The sequence below is a fragment of the Myotis myotis genome, unplaced genomic scaffold (genome assembly GCF_014108235.1).
Source record: "Myotis myotis isolate mMyoMyo1 unplaced genomic scaffold, mMyoMyo1.p scaffold_m19_p_2, whole genome shotgun sequence".
Classification (NCBI taxonomy): domain Eukaryota; kingdom Metazoa; phylum Chordata; class Mammalia; order Chiroptera; family Vespertilionidae; genus Myotis; species Myotis myotis.
In genome coordinates, this window is record NW_023416324.1 from 149106208 (window position 1) to 149127840 (window position 21633).

The 21633-nt window shown below is 41.4% G+C and overlaps 2 protein-coding genes across 3 annotated transcripts in view; one reads left to right on the plus strand and one right to left on the minus strand.

Annotated features, from left to right (window-relative positions):
* Positions 1 to 21633, plus strand: part of CD96 (CD96 molecule) — an 89612-nt gene that overhangs the window by 15109 nt on the left and 52870 nt on the right. The window contains exons 4-5 of the mRNA XM_036351892.1: positions 10047 to 10254; positions 13992 to 14047. Of these exons, the coding sequence (XP_036207785.1) occupies positions 10047 to 10254; positions 13992 to 14047 (264 nt within the window). The remainder of the gene's footprint in view (positions 1 to 10046; positions 10255 to 13991; positions 14048 to 21633) is intronic.
* Positions 677 to 21440, minus strand: ZBED2 (zinc finger BED-type containing 2). Of its 2 annotated transcripts, XR_004974323.1 has the most exons (3): positions 21180 to 21440; positions 1841 to 1932; positions 677 to 726 (listed from the first exon to the last, which is right to left on the minus strand). XR_004974323.1 is itself a non-coding variant. In XM_036351893.1 (2 exons), the coding sequence occupies exon 2, from the start codon at positions 20127 to 20129 to the stop codon at positions 19476 to 19478; it is 654 nt and encodes a 217-aa protein (XP_036207786.1). In that variant the 5' UTR covers positions 20130 to 20946; positions 21180 to 21416; the 3' UTR covers positions 18871 to 19475. The 2 variants fall into 2 exon arrangements, 1 of the variants encoding a protein (XP_036207786.1); XM_036351893.1 differs by lacking the exons at positions 677 to 726; positions 1841 to 1932 and adding an exon at positions 18871 to 20946 and having other exon boundaries at positions 21180 to 21416.

Sequence of the window (21633 nt, forward strand, 5' to 3'; positions counted from 1 at the left end):
AGAAAAGCCATCTCCAGAAGCCCCTACTCACAAATGTTTGTTTTACCAACAATGTATACCTAGGGATAGACTCCCTTTTCTCAGAATGCTTACCATCACATCCTGGGAAATACACAACATTGCTTTATGTGGGGAAACACGAAATCTAATGCTTATAAAATACTAGGGGCCCAGTGCATGAATTTGTGCACCTTGAAAGGATCTGTGGGCCACGAGGCGGCAGTCGGCACAGGGCGGGTCTCAGCCCATCCACCGCACCCCTGCCCGGCCCTTCCTTCCATGACCACTGGTCCCCTGTCTGCTAGCAGCCCCACTCCCACTGCTGCTGCTCCTACACGCTGATGGCGCTGGCCCGGCTTGCACCTGCTGATGACACGGAGGGATTAGGGCTGATACTATCAGCGGGTGCAAGCTATGGCTGCTGCCCCGATCACCCCTCAGGAGCAAGGGGAGGTGAAGAAGCCCTCAGGGGTGATTGGGGCTGGCACCCACCACTTGCACCCACTGAGGGCACCGATCGATCGGACCAGCGCCAGACAAAGAATTTTCAGTAACCACCAGAGGCTTGCCCAGATAACAGCGACCAGCACCCCTCCTTGGTCTGGCGCCCCTGCTTACCTGCTCCACCATCCCACTGCAGCTGACATCTGCCATGTTCTGTGCTCTGCTGCCAATGCCTGCCATGTTCCGCATATGTCCCCTGGTGGTCAGCGCACATCATAGCGACTGGTTGTTCAGTTGTTTGGTTGGAAGTCAGAGTGAAAGGAGAAGAGGTATGCATATTAGGGTTATATATATATATATATATATATGTGGAAAATGTACCTTATAGAAGGAGGACCTGTATTACAAACAGCCACTGGTTAGCTCTATTACTGCCACAGGGATCGGCAGGCCTATAGTTGTCTTGTTTTCTGACTTCAAAATTCAGAAATCTGGAATTTTATGAGAAATTTTCTAAGCCAATCAAATGGCAGCCAGCTATTAACCAATATACATAGTCTACCTCTAATACTGTTAAATCAGATCATGTTACCGGACTGAAAGGGCATTTGCCTGCACACATCAAAGCCCCATAAGACATGAACAGGAATTTGCAGCCAAGAAAGTACAGATTTATTAAGGATATGGTGCCATGCCCAGAGTCACAGGTAATTGATCATTCCATCTAGTCCTGATGTGAACAATGGAGGCTGTTCTGTCCCATTTCACAAGGATTTGTTCTGTGGGATTGTTCCGTTTTCCAGAGCTAAAACATAACTGAGGCCAAGATATTATTATTATTATGATTGAAAACTCTGTGTCTGTAGTCAATATACCCAAGACTACTGGATACTGATCAGAACCTCATTGTCCTGAGACTTAATAATTAAGCAAGGGGAGGGAGGTAGATGAGTCCAGGCACTGGCTGAGGCCAGTTTGAATCAAAGGGGGAAAAATCAAAATAAAGGGAATATTTAAAAAAATAAGATTAGACACCTCTCCAAAGAGGATGTACAAATGGCCAACAGATATATATAAAGATGCTCAACTTCACTAATCATCAGAGAAATGCAAGTTAAAACCACAATGAGATATTACCTCACACCTGCCACAATGGCTAGCAACAATAAATCAACAAATAACAAGTACTGGTGAGGATGTGGAGAAAAGGGAACCCTCGTGCACTGCTGGTGGGAATGCAAAATAGTGCAGCCACTTTGGAAAGCAGTATGGAGTTTCCTCAAAAAATTAAAAATGGAACTGCCTTTTCACCCAGCTATTCCACTTCTGGGAATATATCCTAATCACCAATCAGAAATAATATATGCATTCCTACGTTCATAGGTGAATTACTTACAATAGCTAAGGTTTGGATACATCCCAAGTTTCCATCAGCAGATCAGTGGGTCAAAAAGCTGTGGTACATTTACACCATGGAATACTATGCAGCTGTAAAAAAGAAGGAATTGTTACTCTTTGCAACAGCATGGATGGACCTGGAGAGTATTATGCTGAGAGAAAGAAGCCAGTCAGAGAAAGACAAATACCATATGATCTCACTAATATGTGGGATCTAATGAAAAAAATAATCTGATGAACAAAATGTAATCAGAAGCAGAAATACATGGAATGCTAGACTGGCTGATGCACAAAGGGAGAGGGATGGAGTAGTGATTGGATAAAGAAGATGAAGGAAATAGCTACAGAACACCTATGCATATTCCATAGACACAGACAATAATTTGGTAAAGTCCAAGGAAGAGGTAGGTAGGGGAGGGTGGAGATAGGCAAAGGGGAAAAGTGGGGGAGGGGGGGGGCGGAGGGGGAGATCAGGAACTCCTGCAATAATGTGAAAACAAGGTTTCTGCACGGTTACAATAACACAAGATTAAAGGAATTATAAAGATAATCATAAACATAATTTTGAGAATCACAAAATGAGTATTCATTTAGATGATCCAGAATATGATTATATTATTTTTTAGCTTGTCATCACAATAAAAACACAAAATTTAAAAATTATTACAGAACCATAGATATCCATGAACTTAGCAGCTGATAGTTTGCAAAATACTGCATTTGCATGAGTTATCACTCATATTTCAAGTTGGCCTAGATTTTTGTGGACTGTCTTGGAAAGTATACCCTTCATATAAAAAGATTTCTCTGGGGATGTGACAAATCAAAAATAACTGACCTGCTAGTAAGCCTTGAAATACAACCTACAGATAATTTCTCTCTGGCTACATATATTTTGAGTAGTCAGTAAAACGAAAGGAAAAAATATTCTAAAGTATCTTTCTCACTGTGCTAAATTGTCCAACGTCTCTTCGTTATCGGTCAGAAAACACTCTTATTTTTTCATAGTGTTTGGTTTTTAAAATATAAGGCTTTCTGGGCATGATGCCTATGGTTAGTATAATTCAACTGTTCTTAACAAATGCGATACAATTTGGTTCTTAAGAAAAGGTTCTGAAGAGGAGAGGACCTGGGGGGGAGGGGGGGCTGGTGGGGGGAGGGCAGAAACTTACAATACTAAACATTACAGTAATGGAAATGCACTTTCTATACTTTGGCTTACATTTTTAATGTTTTCCACGAATAGGAAAACAGTTTCTACCCCAATTATCATAAACTCAACTAACAGTGGGAATAATAAAGCTTAATAATAATAAATAATAATAAAGTTTAGTAAATCTTCACTATCCAGATTTTTGCTGGCTAAGTAAGTTGATTGGTAGTGTCTTATCTTATCTTTAGGGTGTGTGGTCTGTTTTTCCAAGCAAATGTAAAGCCTTCACTTGATCTGTGTCCCTTGTGTGACTATGAGCTTCTCCAGCACATAAAGTTATCACTCACTTCAAAAATTCTTAGCATTTGGTATAGTGCCTAGAACACAGGCACTCAATGAATAATGGAATGGCTCTGTGTCTCTTTGTCTCCTTCCCCCACAGTCCTATTCCTTGTCCTCATATTAAATTGATGGTCACTAAATTGATGCTGTGCATTTGATTGATTAATGAATAGCAGCTCATTAAGTGTCAGTGACTTGATAAATGGTACGGCATCCTTATCTAGTAATTTTCTTTAAAGAAATGAAAAAGACTAAATAGACCTCATCTTTGGATCCTGCCAGGACAGTTAGGATAAATGAGGGGCAGAGAGAGTGCACCTAAGGTCACACACTGAGAGAGTGAATCCTAAACTTCTGCTGGAACCTCAAGCCATGCTGTCACTTCAAACAATGCCTCATGATACAGAGAACCGGAGGTGTCTTTTTGAAAGAAACCTCTCTTCAAAGGAAATATTATATTGGTAAATGTGCTGATTAAATTCCTACTGTGCATTCCATTTTTAAATGTCAAAATCTATTTGCTCTTCTGATTTACATCCGTGCTCCATGCTGTTGGAGGCTGCGGGATTCAGCAAGTCTGATATGAAATTATCTAATTTCCTCATATTAAGGAATAAACTGCAGCACTTCATGCCACGACTGTTATAGGTCTGCAGAGGACATAAATATCCTCTCCAATCCCTATTTTAGTTCTTTAATCTCTTGTTAAATTAGCAATAACAATCATAACAATAAGCCAGTTGTCCTCACAAACATTATATAATGTGGTTTTTATAAAATTCAGAGATGAGGGGGATGAGCTCAGGAGGACAGACACCTGCTGTAATAAACTCAGTAGCTCCAGGAAGCTATGCACGTTCCCATTTTCAAGTCTGCATTAGAGTCTGCAAACAATTTTACAAACTAAAATTATTTTAATCTAGGTCACTGGAAAATAAAAAATATGCCCTCCTATGTGTAGCATTTTATAGCATCTAATTAAATCAGTTATGACCCTCATGGAGATTATTAGGATTCTCTGTTAACTTTAGAAAATTATTTGGTATATGTATCTGACCCCATATGAAGGCTGTGCTAAATGTGTTCATGGGCAGATCCTTTGCATTTGGGGAAGTTACTTTCCCGAATTGTGACTACACTGAAGTAGACAGGCGTCAGAAACAATTAGGGTATCCAACATTGATCTAGCATGGAAGGTAACTAAGTGAACACCAAGGGTTAACCCTTCAGTGGACACTGAAGGTCTGAGTGAATGGCAGGTGATATATTAGAAATCGCACAATATATGAATGTTTAGATGGGATGCAGTTGGTAGAAAAAGGACAAGTGATATGTTTCCCATTTATGTCCTGGGGCACAAACATACATTCATCAGGGAAATTCTGCAGGCTTGTCCTGGGAGCTTCTACATATATCTAATATTCTGTTTTTATTCCAAACGATCATCCTGATTTCCCACAGTATAAATTTCAATTCAATCCAATGAACATATGCAAATCTGTTTTGGGTACTAGCTCCTACAGGGATACAAACTATATTGGACATATTTTCTACCATGAAATACAATTTTGATAAAAATTTTTTTAAAAAAAGAGGGAAAATAGTTTGACTCTGACTAGATGGACCTGGGAAATCTTTCAAAGATCATATTTGAGCTGAATATTTAAAAAAACAGTTGACCAGCAAATGACAGACATGTTCTAAAACCCTGGGACCCATGAGTACAATTTGGGGAGATAAGAGGCAGGAAAAAATGTTTATTCCCAAAGTTGTAGATAAAGAGAAACCCATGTTTTTTCTCTTTAAAATCACAACAAGAAGGACAGAAATATTTCAGCAAACAGTTCAATATTAGCGATAAAGGCATATAACTAAAACCTAGATGCTGCCTGGCTGGTGTGGCTAAGTGGCTAAGCGTTGACCCAGGAACAAAGAGATCACAGTTCAATTCTTGGTAAGGGCACATGCCTGGGAATAAGTCCCCAGAGGCGAGTATGCAAAAGACAGTCGATTGATGATGTTTCTCTCTCATTTATGTTTCTATCTTTCTATCCCTCTCCCTTCCTCTCTCTCTAAAAATCAATAAGAACATTTTAAAAAACCTAGATGCTTATATTTTTAAACTTTTTATCTATAAATGTATGTTTATAGATATACTGTTCTTTAATATTTTTGATGTTTTATAGTTAAACAAAAAGAATAATGGTGCTAATGAACAATGCTGGTTTTCCATGCCTATGAGAAGCCTAGCAATTCAGAAAACAAAACTGCTGCCTTCTACCAGATGACAGTAGCCTCTACTTGTCTTCATCATAATCAAACTTAAAGTGCCAGCCAACCTACAAAGTGTTGACAATAATTGTGATGATTAGAAAAATATTGTTCTGGTGCCCTACAGAGTGGACCTGGGGGCTCCACAAGCAGCTGCTTGGACAGCACTGGCTGGATGGAGAATAAACAGGGGGCGTGAAGATAGGAAGCAGTGTGGAGCTACAGAAGTAGCAGGCAATACAGTTAACCGAATTTACTGAATGAGCTATAGGCACTCAACACCCACCATGTGCTGTAGTCAACACCGCCAGCTCTGACTCAGAGCTTGCAGCATCCCAGGGATGAAATAATGTCAGGGATGAAATAATGTCATGAAATCAAATAGTAACAATGTCCCTTTTCTGGATTGGCAATTCTGATTCTAGTAAAAAAATAGGAAAACCTCCACCACTCATTCCCAGGTTTTTCAGGTCTTTAAAGAACACAGGGAAGCAGTGTTTCATGATTCAATATGACCCCTTATCATGCAAATTATCTAACTCTTGTTCATGACTTAATTACATTTTTATTTCTCTTCTATAGGCATGGGGTATGGTTTTGTATTTATTTTTCTTGCGCATTAATTCTTCTCAATAGCCTCTAAGCAGAAAAGGCAAGGATTGTTTGTCCTACTACATTTGTGAGGCTGTATATAACAAAGTCATTAACAGCATGGCCTTTGGAGGGAAATTATTTTTTCAAGTCCTGGTTCCTCCATTTACTAGCTGTGTGACCTAAGAGCCAAGATTAGGGTAAATAGGGCTCACACCTTGGATGACAATTTAAGGGAGTGCTGAAAAAATCAGTAGCCAAGATATACATATTAATAAAATATTTTAAAATCAAAATTTAGGAAAAATTCCTGATGAAGAAAATATCAACATTTTAAATAAAGGCAGGCTGCTGTTTGTCCATTTTGAGACCCAGCTATACTGTCCAAAGAACGGTGTTTCCCAATCAGGCTGTGGTCCCTGAGCCTCATGGCATAGTGTCGCCCACGGCCACCTGTAGAAGAGTTGACAGAGGAGAACACATTGAGCAATGCACTGCATTATGTAGTCATTAAGTTGTTTTTTTTATTATTATAGAATTTTTATTAAGTTTTTCCACTTAGGCAAAATTTGGAAGGGTATTTTGATAAGTGCATATAGGAGTACATGTTTTTCCTTTGTCTCAGAATTCATGTGTTGGATATGTTGTGTAACCTAAGTTTTAGTTACCTCATCTATAAAACGGGATCATTATAGTACCGACCTCACAGTATTATTGAGAGGTGTGAAAAGGTAACAATTGAAAAACTGAGCACATTCTTGTTCTTACTATGCATTAAAAACTAATCTCTAGAGAGTTGGTTTTATGACTCTCCATAACGCCTCGGTTTATCAGGCAGATAAAGAATACTCATGAAGTAGCTGGTTGATCATCAGCGAGGCTGGAGGACAGTTCGTATTAATTGAACATATATTGAGTATCAGGACTAGTGTAGGTATGCCAGTGCAATCTATATTTCCCATTAAATCATAGGGCCCATTAAGTTGGAAGTCCATGAAAGTTGCCAAAAATTTTTCTTAAAAGAACAAGAAGAGAAAAACAGACAAGAATAAAGACTATACAATAAGAACCTCTTACCAGTCTGTTTCCTGCTGACCCTAAGGTTATCATTATCAGGTGTCAGCTGAAGTACACTCTATGACCCCTAGGATGATAGGGTATCAAGGACCCTTTCAATCAGCAAATTGTTCACACCTCTGTAATCAACCACCTACATAAAGGCCTCTGGCCTCCAGGAATTTCTTTTAAATTTTTCATTTCTGATACTCCTGGAAGTGGGTTTTTGTTTTATTTTGTGTGTGTGTGTGTGTGTGTGTGTGTGTGTGTGTGTGTGTGTGTGTCTGTGTGATGGGTTGGTTTTCATTAGTGTGTGTTGTCCCTGAGGCTTACATGTCCCTGGTCCTGGGCATCCCTGCTTTTTGATGCTGTGACTTAAGTGCCTTCTTATTTTGCGTGACCTTTGAGCAAGTTACTTAACTTCAGTTCATTCCAGATTGTTGTAGGGAGTAAATAAGACTTGGAATAACTTTGCCCAGTGCCTAAAACAGTAGGAGCTAAATAAACTTAAGCTATGACTAATAAGAATATAAAATTTTAGTAGTGGTCATAGCATGATATTGGTATTATTCTCCCCCTCCCAGCTCTAGATATTTCAATGCTTGACTGCACTAGTTTTTTCTGCCTCTCGTCCCATTTGCTCCGTGAAAGCAGCCACCCATGGACAGTCTTGCCTTGGCCCCTTTATAACTGGGATTCTAGGCTCTTTCAGGATCTCTGAATGTTTTAAGTTACCAGGCATAACTTTGCAACTGAATCCTATCTTTCCCAACAAAGGAACAAACCTTTTCCTCTACAGCTGCCCAGAAAAACAAACAAACCCTGGAGCAAATTGGGGTTTGGGGAGGTTTTGTTTTGTTTTGTTTTGTTGTTTTTTGTAGCTTTCCTCCACCGATAAACCACCCAGGTTAGTCACACTCAGCTACACAATAAAGGAAAAAGTAGTTTTCCTTGCCAGTCTCCAACCGTGGCCTCTGACTGCCCTTCTTCCCACAACAGAGTGACAGATGGAAATGTTCCAGGTGGCAAGTCATTTACTAAAGGTCAAGCAGCATTTTGAACTCCAAGATCCTCACCAAAACAGTCCCTGTGCATAAAGCAGGATCTCTAAAATCAAGCTTGTTGAGCTGGAAGACCTGTAGGGGGAGCCTGCCTCCTTAATTATTGGGCTCCAGGTCTGCAGATGCTGAGTCAAGTGCCAGTTAATTCTTAAGGCTCCTTTTGGAGCCCTTGTCTCCAGAATATAAGCTCTCTCCCTTTAACTTTCTGTGTACGTCTTCATTAAGAAGACAGCAGGATAGACACATAGGTCCTTCTTTATGTGAGAATAAAGGTATGTGCATTGTTTCAGGAGTAGGTCTTAAGCAGGGTATGATATACATATTTGTAAAAATGATACCAATCCCAGCCATAGTTATTTATAGAATTGTGTCTTACATAAGAGTTTCTACTGAGTATATTCTGGAAATATCTATATAAACTATTCAAAAAGTCTACGTTCCTGTTTCCACTGTTTCTGCTCCTACCCCATACTTGAATTCTCTCACTCACCTGCTTCCATTTCTTCCACCCTGCATCTGTCCCATTTTTTTAAACTAGAGATTCCAAATCAGATCATTGTTCTCATTATTTCATGACTTCTTCCCCACCAGATGCATTCCTGTTCACCTCATCCGCTTTAGTTCCCTCCATTTCCCCTGGCTACTGTGCGTAAGATCCACCTGCTATTTAGAGTTAGACCCGTGGTTCTCAGCCCTGCCCCACTGAGGGGCTCATCCCAGAACAACTGAGTTCAAACCCCCCAGAGAATAAATTTATGCATCTGAGTGTTTTCAAAGCAACTGAATTGAGCATGTTGTTATACTAAAGGGTATAAGGACATACCCCTTCCTCTGTCCTGTGCCCCTCTAGAGTCCCCTCTTCACTGGGCCCTTAGTCAGCAGAATGACTGAATGGACCAGTGCTGTGACATCCCCAGGACCTTGTCCACGGAAATAATGAGGTGGGCAAGAACAGTGGGAGCTTTTCTTCACAGACCCAAGAAAGGATATGGAAGAGAAGAAACAAATACTCCAAATGATCTCTGGTCTCCAAAGCTCAGATTAACATTTACAGCCTACTCTTCATGTGTCCTCTTTGAAGGCAGTACAAACATAGAAATAATAAGGGCAGAAGGGCAAGGACTGACAAGGCTGAGGTGAGGAGGAAAGGAAGTGCCTACAGCATAAAATTTAAGGAGGTGCTCACTCTCAGGTGCCCAAGGTGCGTATACAAGACCCTGAGAGTAAGTGCCTCCTTAAATTTTGTGCCCTAGGAGTCTCCTTACCTCATCCTAGTCCTGGCCCTGAGGGGACCTAAATGAGAGCTTTCTAAAGTTATGCTGGGAGAGAGGGTGACTATAATTATCCAGTTCAGTTGAAGATTTTATAGGCAAAACATAAAGCCTTCTCAGCACACCTTGCCATTAAGATTTCTGAATCTAGCATGAGGATTATCATCTGCCATTACCCTCAGTGCTGTGTGACCCCCAAATATGCAGCTTATAGAGGATTCAAAGGGGGAGTTCTCAACAGAAGAGCAGCAAGTATCTGTTCATATTAGGAGAAACTGACAATCGTTTTTAGCTGAAAGTCAAGGGTAATGATGCTTTGTCTAGTAACATACTAAATACTAGTACCTCTTCATTTTAGTCCTTCGTTCATATCTCTCTTTTTACAAGATATAAATTAGTACTTGTGGAGTACCTAGCCCACTTGAGTGCTCAATAACTGGTGACTATTTTTCTCACCAGGAAGATAATGGAACTCAGGAAACACTTTTCACCCGGGATCACCGCACCAGCAAATCCACATTATTTAAAGACAGAGTCAAGCTAGGTGCAGACGATGGGCTCTACCTCTCTCCAGTCCAAATCCACGACGATGACCGGAAGTTCTCTTGCCACGTTACAGTCGGGCCTGGCAAAATCTTGAGTGGCTCCACCACGGTCAAGGTTTTTGGTAAGAGTGTTTGTTCTCCGGACTCCCCGCCATCCTGCCATCCCTGCTGCCTGCCTCACTTTCCCCTTGGAGAGGAAGCAGCCTGTGACCTGGAGGGCAGCCACGCAAGGCTAGCTATTCAGGAGTTTTTTTTTTACCTTGATACCTGCCTTTCATGTTGGGGCTGGGGAGGAGGATACAAAGTGAAAGAATAACAATTCTGTTATTAGATGATTGAAATCACACAATTGGTCAGTTTCCTGGTGACCACTCCCTTACTTACAATTTTAATATTTCCTAAGAATACTGGAAATCTCTTTAATTATAGCTGCCAAAGTATAATTGCTTAGCTGTCTAACTGTCTCAGTTGCTTGCTGGAGCAAGACAGAATAAGGCCAGTGTGAGAATAGAAGGATGATGAACAGAGTTCCAGAGCAGCTCTCCGGGCATCGCCCCCATACCGCGCCAAAGCCAGCTGGGGTGAATTCAGGCCAGCTCCACCAGCAAGGACGCCCACAGTAGGGGCCTCTGACTCTGCAGGGTCCAAATTGGGGAGAGAGGGGGAAATGTGAAAATTCTATTTTGTTCAGTGATGCAAGGAAATGTTAATAAACAAAAACTCCTAGCTTTGAATATTTTTTTCATCTTTGTGACTAAGAAATGTGCTTTTTAAAACAGCATTTCTAAATTAAGGCAAAGAGAAAAGCAGTGATGCAGGTGAGCAATTAATTGATTTTGAAAATGAGGTAAACGGAAAGAAAATAACTTTACAAAACATAAGTCACAACTGACAGAACAAATAAAAAGAAAATCTTTGTTTTTACTTACAGTCTCATTGCACTATTATTAGAGGTCACACAATTCAGTATTTTGAAGGAAATGCCAGCCCTGCAGTTCATATAGATGTAGTAGCTTACAGCCAAGATTAATATAGTTTGAAGCCTCTTGCTTATAGCTTTCCTCTGTCTCTTCCTCCTGCCCTCCTTCCCTCCTTCCCCAACTCTCCCTATGGACAGGCTAGGAAATAGTCAATCGCCCCCTGATGGTCAGGTTCCTTATGGAGCCTAAACAATGTTCTGTGAAGAGTTGGGAAAGACTGTTCATCTCTTTTATTGATTATCACCCTCAGCGCTCTTACCGAGGTGTGACTGTCTTAGCACAAACATGAAACCAACTCATCTGGTCTTACTATTGGCAAATCAATGAAGGCAGCCATCCAGGATGTGCAAAGAAATATCAATTCTAAATAATGCAATTTGTGTCCCTTTTGACCAAGGGTTTTTTGCACTGTAAGTTGGACCTAATTGCCTTGTCAAATTAAACTGTGTCCTCTTTGCTGCATTAAAATGCTTTCATCTTGGTCTTGACCGCTTCTGACTTTTACATCTCACTCTTTTCTCCCTATTTATCTGTACATCTGTCTCAACATTTCTGTTTCTTCTTTGAACTCCTTCCAGTACATGCTTAAAAATAGGAGATTCTGCCTCCTTGTAGATATAATTAGATTTTCTCTGCTTCCTGGACTTTCTCCTTTACCAAATGGGCTGGATAGGTTGTGTTAGAATAGTCTCATCTAGTCTGAACCTATTTGTGGGTGTCACCTGAACATATATCATCATGGCCCTGGCATAGAAGCACAATACATAGTTCATTTAGAATCCACTCTGCATTCCTTCATTATTCTTCAAGTAGATGAAGCCGAAAATAAAAATATGAAAACCTCAAAATAAATACCCAAGTGTACCACAGACCCATTCTACATGCCCAAATCCGGCTCTTTTCTTCTTCCTGACAATGCCTTTACTCTCTAACAGACCAAGGATTGGACGTTTGCCCAGCTCCTCTGTGGCTTCCTGCATCTCTCTCACTCGTCTCCTTTAACTTTCCTTTCCTTAGTGGTAAGTCACCTGCCATCACAAATTCCCGCTCCTCAGCTCTAAATCTGATTGTCCTGAGCTTCAAAAATAATCTCTACCACCCCTGCAATTTTTAGTAATTGTTCTTTCTTTGGGGTCCTTTATTCTACAGTATTTGTTGCCAATAGAAGGTCAGAAATGCCCCTCCTCTCCTCAGTGTTTTAGGGTTGTATTTTGGTTTGGGTTCTCCTGAAAGAAAGCAAGGAGAGGAGGATTTGGGTTGAATTCCTTTGTTTGAGAGGTAATCCTCTGAAACATCAGAAGAGGAAGGAAGATAATAGAATGTACACGATCAAGCTGTGGGTTTGGAGCTCGAACCCCTGGGGAACTCTGGAAGAACACACATCAGAGGCAAGGAAGCTGGGGTATCAGTCACCAACTCCCCATCTGTTATCACCACAAACTCTCTGGGATTTCTTGTTTGCCATGCTTGTGGACTCAGTGTACTCCCCTAACCCCAATAAATCCTTAGGAGAGTATCACATTTGCCTCTACTTGGTGAGGTCTCTTCACCAGCAATTAAAGGCATTTACATTTACATTTGCAAGTAAAGGCAAATGTCAAATGAATTTTCAGGTATTAACAGCACCAGTGACAGGGTCTTAATATTTTAATATTTTCTCCACTGGTTTATAGACGGCTTTGTCTGCTGTACTCAAGAATTTACTTGAGCCCAACCAGTGTGGCTCAGTAGTTGAGCATCGACCTATAAACCAGGAGGTCATGGTTCAATTCCCAGTCAGGGCACATGCCCGGGTTGTGGGTTCCATCCTCAGTGTAGTACATGCAGGAGGCAGCCAATCAATGACTTTCTCTAATCATTGATGTTTCTATCTCTCTATCCCTCTTCATTCCTCTCTGAAATCAATAAAAATATATTTAAATTTTTAAGAAAGAATACTGACTGGTTTGGCTCATTGGATAGAGCATCAGCCAGCAGACTGAAGGGTCCCAGGTTTGATTCTGGCTAAGGGCACATACCTAGATTGCAGGCTAAATCCGACAGTGTGTGGGAGGCAACCAATCGATGAATCTCTCTCACATCAATGTTTCCTTCTCACTATCTCTCCCCCTCCCTTTCACTCACTCTAAAAAAAAAAATCAATGGAAAAATATCCTTGGGTGAGGATTAACAAAATAAAAATAAAATGAAATTTTAAAAAATTTGTAAAGAACTTACTTGAAACCACTTAAGTTCAACATGATAGAATTAATACCTACTTTGGATTGGGCTTTGTTAAGTGCTTGAGATGAAGAGATGAATAAAACAGTCTGGCTTTGAGGCACCTATAATCTAGCAGGATAACAAAATCATTGAAATAGTTCCTAATAGTTTCTAGTACCAAACAACTAAAGTATAAAGTGTCTTTCCTGTCCCTTTCAGAGGCCTATACATTATACTGTATTTCTGTCCCTCCCCTCCTCCACAGTCCCCTTTTCACCTGACTCAGTAGTAATTATAATTCAACTATCAATTAGATGTTGCAAATTTCAAAAGCTTCCTCTTATTCCCTAAGGTTGGGTTAGCAGTTTCTCTTAAAAGCTTTCTTCAAATCCTATATGTCCTCAATTATGGTATTTATCTCAGCGTTTTCTAATTTCTTGTTTATGTGTCTGTATTTTTCAGGAAAATATAAATACTTTTAGCACAGTGAAGATTATTTGCCCACCTTTGTTTCATAAAAATCTAACATTCTTCCAGGCACACAGTGAGTGTTTAATATATTATAAATGACGAATTTTTTACACACACACACACACACACACACACACACACACACACACTAGTAGTCAGGTAAGATGGCATTACGTGCCACTAACTGTGTTTCCTTTGCCTTTAAGCTAAGCCAGAAATCCCCATGATTGTGGAAAATAACTCCATGGATGTCTTGGGAGAGGTGAGTCACATTAAAGCCTTTGAAAATTTATAGTATAACACGCCGAGGTTACATCGTTGTCCAGAACATTTTTCCAAAGGATATTACTCTTTGGCCCTCAGCCAATTAATTTCTGGTGAGGTAGAAGGGAAGTTGAATTGAAGCTGGAAACCTAATGGGCATTCTTACTTTCTGATTTTGGGCTCTCAGAGTATGTGATCTGTGGTCCTGAGTCCTTATTTTTTCTGAAAAAAAAAAAAGTCTCAATAGCTTAAATTTCTTTTTAATAAAAATTGAAGTAGATAGTGAAGGAAAAGTAGGGCAGAGAGCAGTGTGAATCCTGGGGAAAGAATGAGTTTTATGCTCAGCTGACATTTAATTTGTTCAAAGCCATTTCCTGTACCAGCTTTCCCATTGTTTTTATTTTGAAGTTAACAAGAAGAAAGCTGTCCTTATGTACCTCTCAGAACCCAGCTATTTCTTAGCAGCAGGAGAAAGGGCAAGAGAAAAGGGGAAGTAAAGTAGACCCTCTGACTTCAGTTTCTAGTAGGTAGTTCCCAGCCTCTAATCACCTGGAATCTGAGCTCAGAGCTCACTTGCCAGCTCTCCTCTTTGCTGGCTGTGACCTTGGGCAAGTTATTTCACAGCTTTGTAGTCAGTTTTCCCACTCATATAGAGGGGATTAGATGGTATCTGCACATTGTTGTTTTTAAGAATTAAATGAAATAACCTATGAAAAGTTCTTAGTAGATAGTGTGACATATATTAATTGCTCAATAAATACCATTTTGTTGTTTTGTTCATATTACTATTATGTATGTTAATCAACTGTCTTGTGGCATTATGATTTTATTCAAGCTTTTCATAACTCCAAATAAAAAATATTCTCATTAACTCTATTTCCTATTACATGGGATGAGAGAAAATTATACTTATATTCTAGTCTTTTCTAGTCCCAAGAACATTAAATTACTTATGATTTCTAGTCCTGCTGAATATCAGTCATGTAATTTGACAGTTGAATTATAGCTCAGACTCTGTGGGATGGTTTTAGATGAAATATATATATCTCAAGTATTTGTGTCTTTTGCTGATTTTATGTATTAGTCTTTTAGATCATTGCTATTGAAGTTCTGAGCATATAGGAAAATATTTTAAATTGTCCTGTCACAATTAATTCCCAATTTTATCAGTGGACTTCATTTCATTAATTTAAATAAAACCAATAATCTAGTGGTATAATATTTGGTAGGTATTTTGTTTCTTATAAAGACTTCTTGTAGGTTCTTGGTGCCAGTGTTTATAGGTAATATTACTCAATTAGATATGTAACCATAAAGTTGGACCCCAAAATTCCAATTTTTAAGAAAAGGACTTTGTCTTACATGTTATTAAATTTCCTCTTCTGTACCAAGCTTGCGTAGGTGCTGAGAGGGAAAACAGGAGAAACTTACTTCCTGGGGAATTAGTGAATAAACTCTTACCAAATCCATTTAAGCAGCTACAGGACACGGCTTGTCTATTGATCTTTTAACATCTTGCCAAACATTAATGATTCCTTACTCTGATATTCTTATAATTTCCTTTGCATTTTCAATAAGTTATGAACTCTGTAAATCCCTTTCACATGCTTTCATCATGTGATGCTCCCAATGAGGCTCAAAAAAAAGGTAGGGTACCTGTCATTTTACAGATGAGAAATTGAGGCCTGGGGAGTCTGAACAACTGGCTGAGTCATTACTAAAGGGCAAAGCTGGGGTGAGAATTTAGCATGCCCATATCCAGGTCAGGTGGTACAGTGAAAGGAGTCAGCTCCAGGGACAGGTAGAACTACTGTCAAATCCTAATTAGACCACTTACTAACTACATATCCTCACCAAGTAGTTAACCCCATGAGTCTCAGCCAACTCACCTCTAAAATTGGGGTCATAATACATATTTCTCAGGGTTCTTAGGTGAATTAAATTTATGCACAGTAATGAAGTACAGGACACACTGTAAATGTCTCGGGAATATTTCTTTCCTTCCCAGTATTTATCATTCACTCACTCTCTTTCACCCATTCCTTCCTCTGCATTTATATTCATAAATCTACTATGTGATTGAGACAGTGTGGGATAATGAAAACATGGAACATAGATTGTGGAACCTGATAGACCTGGGTTGAAGTCTTACCCATCACTTATTGACTCGACCCTGGAATCTCAGTTCCTTAGCTTCCTCATCATTGATCCCAACCTCACAAGGGTGAAGTATGGATCAGATGGGAGCACATATGCAAAGCATCTGCCACCTGGCTACCATAGGTGTTGGGCAGTGGTAATTTTCTATGCCCTCCCTTCATTCCTTAGGAATTAACTCTCTAAGTCAACATGAACATGTGAAATGCCTACTATGTGCTACATATTACTACACAAGCAGCACGCAGTGTTAGAGCAATGGTCATTTGGTCAGTTGTGAGTAGTGTTTTTCCAGCAATACTAAAGTTATAAAGTTTATGGCTAATGTAGTTTTCCTGTAAGATAGACAAGTTCCCAAATTATTGTAACAATGATGCCTCTCAGGCTTAGACAGGCCAGGGGTGTCCAAGTGTTACACCTGTGATGGCATGTTCTTGTGTGTTCCTGAGAGGGAGGTTCCACCAGAGTTCCAATATGGCACGGAACCTCCCTTCATAGCTGAGATGGAAAAGGGACCTTCAGCTTAAACTTCAGGGCCCCACCACGTAGCAGATTTTTACATTAGAGCAAAAGATGCTGAGCCAATGAGCCCCTCAGCCCAGAGCCCCTGGCCCTCTAACCCAGCTCTGATGACACAGCAAAAAAAGGCACAAGAGAGACACATGAAAATTCCAGAGCTAACTCAACAATGCAGTCTCTCCGCAAGCCACATGTCTCTCCTTAGGCCTGTGCTTTATACTTTAACTCAGTCATCTCCATAGATCATGTTCTTGTCATTCTTAACCTTTGTTATATTTGAAAAAATTTAGGAGGGGAAATATAAAGAAAACTACCGGACATGAAACAGGAAACAAAAGCAGTTGGGCTTAAACATGCCTAAGGAGGAAGAGAATAATGAGAACCATATAAAACAGACACCATAACCTAAAAGCACATATTGGAAAGGAAAGCTGTAGTCGCTGTTTACAGAATTTGATATTTTGTTTATTTAATTTTGGTTTTGTAAAAGCCTGAGTCTTTGGGGATTCCTTGACCTTCTTAAGAAACATTCTGTGTGTGTGTGCGTGCGTGTGTGTGTGTGTGTGTGTGTGTGTGTGTGCAAGATTAGGTATTGAAGCCCCTTTTCTTTTTTTCTAGCATCTTGTAACACAGTAAGTCTCTGAGTCCAAATGTATGGGCATGAGCCTGCCAGCCAACATCATCCTTGCAGTGGTGAGGGCCTGAGCTTTCACCACACCTCAAAGGGCAACCATACCCAGTGGGGAAACCACATGGGCAGTGAAATCTTTAACATCAGTCAGGTTTCTATGGGAGAGGTGAGGGGAAGGGATTTACAGGATTGCATTACAGCCTGGGTTTTTCACAAGCCTGGCGTTTGAACTGTGTTTGTTCCACAAGCAGCTCACAGGGAAGACGGATCTGGTTGTTAGAGCGGCTGGTGGAGTCTAAGAAAAAGCAATAAGAGGGAGCCATGTAGGTGAGGACTGAACGAGGCAAGACACCATTATTATATGAGGATCTTGTCCACTTTCAGGAAGCACAGTGCCCACAGAGTGCTTAGACTACCTACAAAATGATGAAATGCTACCATCTTTATCTCCTCTTATCTCCCCCAGCTTTCACCATTCTGTTTTCCCTATTCCCAGCCCAGTTTTTTTTTTTTAAAGGTTCTAGAGGAATCATCCAAAGCAGCAGTCAGCTCTAGCTCAAAGACCAGAGTAATTTCCACCTTGATGTTATTCTATACCTGAGTTAACATTTTAGGCATAAAGATATGCCTAAACTCAGGGACTTTTTCTCTTCCTATGGACAATTAGTCACCCTTTCTTCAAAACATCTCTGAAAATTGAATGATGAAGAGTTTTGAAACTCTGAGAACAATGGATGGATATGCAGTTAGCATTTCAGAGGTAGGAATAAAATCCAAAACTTACTGCTCAAATGGACAAGTGGTCTGTGTGTTCTGTGGAAAGAAAATAAAAGCAACTGAACTCATTAAAATTGACCTCAGAATTTAACAAAATGTTCTGTCCTTCACTCTCCCAGACAGCCATGGTCTCTTTTATCTTCCTGTGGTGAATTTTGCCTAGGGAGCTGTCTCTCTTCTCTCATCTTTTCATGTTTCTTTATCCCTTTTTCTTTCTTTTTAACTTTTCTGCCTCTGGTCCATATTTTTTCTATTTACCCATCTATCATTTTCTTTTTCTTTTTGGCTTTCTTTCATCTCTTCTTCACTAACTCCTTCTCCCTTAACAGACCTTAATATGAGACTAGATTACATTTTTAACTATTTATGAATACATTTTTATGTCATCTATTTCTTTGATCCTCACCTGAAGATATTTTTCCATTGATTTTTAGAGAGAGTGGAAGGGATGGGGAGAGACACACAGAGAGAAACATTGATTGGTTGCCTCTCACATGTGCCCCAACCAGGGCCAGGGATCAAGTATGTGCCCTTGACCATAGTCAAGCCCTGGATTCTTCAGTCCATAGCCCAATGCTCTATCCACTGAGCCAAACTGGCTATGGCTATGTTCTCTATTCTTAATATTTAATTCAAATGAGTTATAAAGTATTTCATTCTCTCTCACTAGTTATGCATTAATCATTTCTGTGTTAAGTTGTTGAAAAGACAAGATTCAGACAGATTAGAGTGATGGAACAGCTTTAATATAAGCAGGTGTCATAGCACTGCCACAGTGGGAGAAAGGTATACATCGGAAGGGTCTGGAGACCTCAGGCTCAAGCTTCTTTGTCCTTCCACTGCTCAGTTCCATAGAACAAGCTTTGTATCCAGTTCTCAAATCACTGCCAGATACACGCAAACACCTCGTCCCCAGGAAGCCCCAGCTCTGCTCCTGGTGGGACTGGCAGGCAGGCACGTTCCAGCTCCCCGACCAGCCTCAACTGTCAAAACCTCCAGCTTTACCAAAACCAAGTGCGAGGCATACATCCCAGTATTTTCATTCATCAGTGCTGACAGGCTGGTACATTGTGACCCAGAACAACTCACAGACCCAAGGTGTGACACAACCTCTATATTTAATCAGTGTATTTTAAAGTTTTATCAGTACAACACTAGGAACCCTGTAGTTAAACATTTGCTTAATTCAGAACTTGCTGATATTAACACAGAGTATGCAAGCTTTCTCCTAAAAGCAAAATCCCACTAGATCGCCTTGCTGTATATTTAAGCTGGAACTAAAATGGCTCTTTGCTTGGAACCTAAAGTCAGTGTTTTCAGAACAGATTTCCCCAAGCCCAGTTTAAACAAAATGGAAGGGGTGAGCTGCTGCCAGCTGGTCTGTCTCCCTCTGGCGGGCCTCCCTCTCTGCCCTCACCTTCCATTTCATCTCCAGGATGGCCCTTTCCACCTCCTCCACAGCTCGCTCTCTCCTTTCCACAGCCCTCTCCCGCCATTCCACTGCCCTCTCCCTCCTGAGAAGGTCCTTTTCTCTTTGGCTGGCCCAGAAAGCCAGGGCGCCCACCTGCTCCAGGAGCCTGGCCCACTCGCCCTCGATGCCCATGGGGATCTGCGGCCCTTGGCCCCTCGGGTCCTGGCGCTGTGCTGCCTGACCATGGCCACCCTTCTCCAGCTCCTCTCTGTGCATGCTCTTCAGGTGCTTCCACAGGGCTGTGGTGCCCACGTTCACCCCGGGACCACGGCTCACCTGCCTGCCACATAGGCGGCAAGTGGCGTATTGGTTGGGGTGGTGCCCAGCACGAGCAGGAGCCAGGTGGAAATACTCCCAGGCCTCGGAAAACCGGGTCCCCTTGTTGTGGGGCACTGGGGTTGGCATGGCACTCACAAAAGGGCCAGCCAGTTCTCCCATGTCACGGATCTCCTCCTCCTCCTTCATCAGTAACTCCCCTTTTGCCATCATCCTGGTTCTCTCCTCTTCCTCCTCCTCCTGCCTCATACTGCCTCCTCTTCTACAGCTTTCCTTGAGCTAAAATTCTCAGTTGAACCACAACTAAGGCCAACTGCGTACCTGCAAAGGAACTAAGGCAACTCTTGGGGTGTCACAGTAATGGTCAAAGGCTGGCCACACCTGGTCGGTGTGACGTTTTCTCCTTTCTGCTTCACTGGAGAGTCAGGGTGAGTCAGAGCCAAGCAAAAAGGCCTCTGAGGCTCCCCTGCACATTCCCTCTGTGCTCCGGACGTGCTGATCCCTCCTTGGCAACGCCAGAGTCAAAGCACATTAGTGCAACAATTGCAAAGCTCTTCAGTCCACTCAGTGTTCTCCATCCACATCCACCACGCCACGGTGTCTTTGAATGTTGAAAATTTTAGGTTTTCTCCTGGCTGCTTCCACTGTCTCTGTGCTCCTAGATCCTGTAAAATGTGTTTGGAGGTAGGATGAACAGCCTCAATGTCCAGGCTGTTCAGGATGCCCGAGGCTGGAGCTTCCCCAGGTCCCTCTCAGTGTGGGTAGCAGCAAGGACAGATGCTGATGTGAGAGACTTATGCTTCCCAGGCACAGTTACAACAAGCAGTCAGCGGCAACAAAGCCTGCCAGGGTCTGGGAAATAAACTTCCTAGTGTGAGGTCAGCTTATCCCTCCAGAGTCCTCTGGGGCCAGGATTCTAAGAAATCTGAACATCAGGCTTAGCTGTTTTCAGTGGGAGGAACTGGCAGGCACGGAGGAGGAACAGGTGGAACTTTTCCATAGGCTCAGTGCCGCCTGTGGTCCTGGGCATGCAGCTCAGCACGCTCCACCTTCCCGGCACCATCACCTGCAAAGCCAACAGCTGATAAGACCTTCCTGACTGCAGCTGACTCCAGATGTTTTGCTTATTTACTACATTTTAAGGGTTTTTAAAAAATTAAAATCATATTACATTTTAAAAGCAGCCTGACCTCTGATTCCTTATTTGGGTCATTTCTGAAGGGAATGAGAGCCTTATTCATCAAGCTTTGCAACCCCCAACAGCTGGGAAACACCCACCAGCCACAAGTGGTTACTTACAGGCTCCAGAGGCTCTGGTCTTGTCTCCAGTGGCTCCCGTGCAGGGTGAGTGCTCTGTGTGCCTTGAATAGTTAGTTATTAGCTGACTCCTGCCCCAGAGGAGGTACCTCCAGTTCCTGTTCCCTCCTACTTTCGGAGGAGCCTTGTTCCCAGATGGGTGTGTCCCTGCCTGTGGGTTTTTCTGCAACACAGATACAAATGCAAACTTTTTCTCCACCCCTTCCAGCACTAAAAAGATGTTCCTGGCAAATGTCATGTAGTAAAAGAGCGAATCCAGCACCTACATGTCGTAGTTCTGTTTCCAGATGACTAGACCGTCTAGCTTTCAAGCCAAGGAGATTTAATGGGAAAGGAGTGCATGTGGACAGAAGCCACATGCCTCAAGGGCATCTGTGGTTTCAAATATTTTGCCCAATTGTCAGACCAAGAGTCTCAATTTGGTTTAGAAACTATA

Bases quoted from the DNA above. Each gene is read 5' to 3' on its own strand.
- ZBED2 (XM_036351893.1), bottom strand. From the start codon at position 20,129: ATGAGGCAGGAGGAGGAGGAAGAGGAGAGAACCAGGATGATGGCAAAA.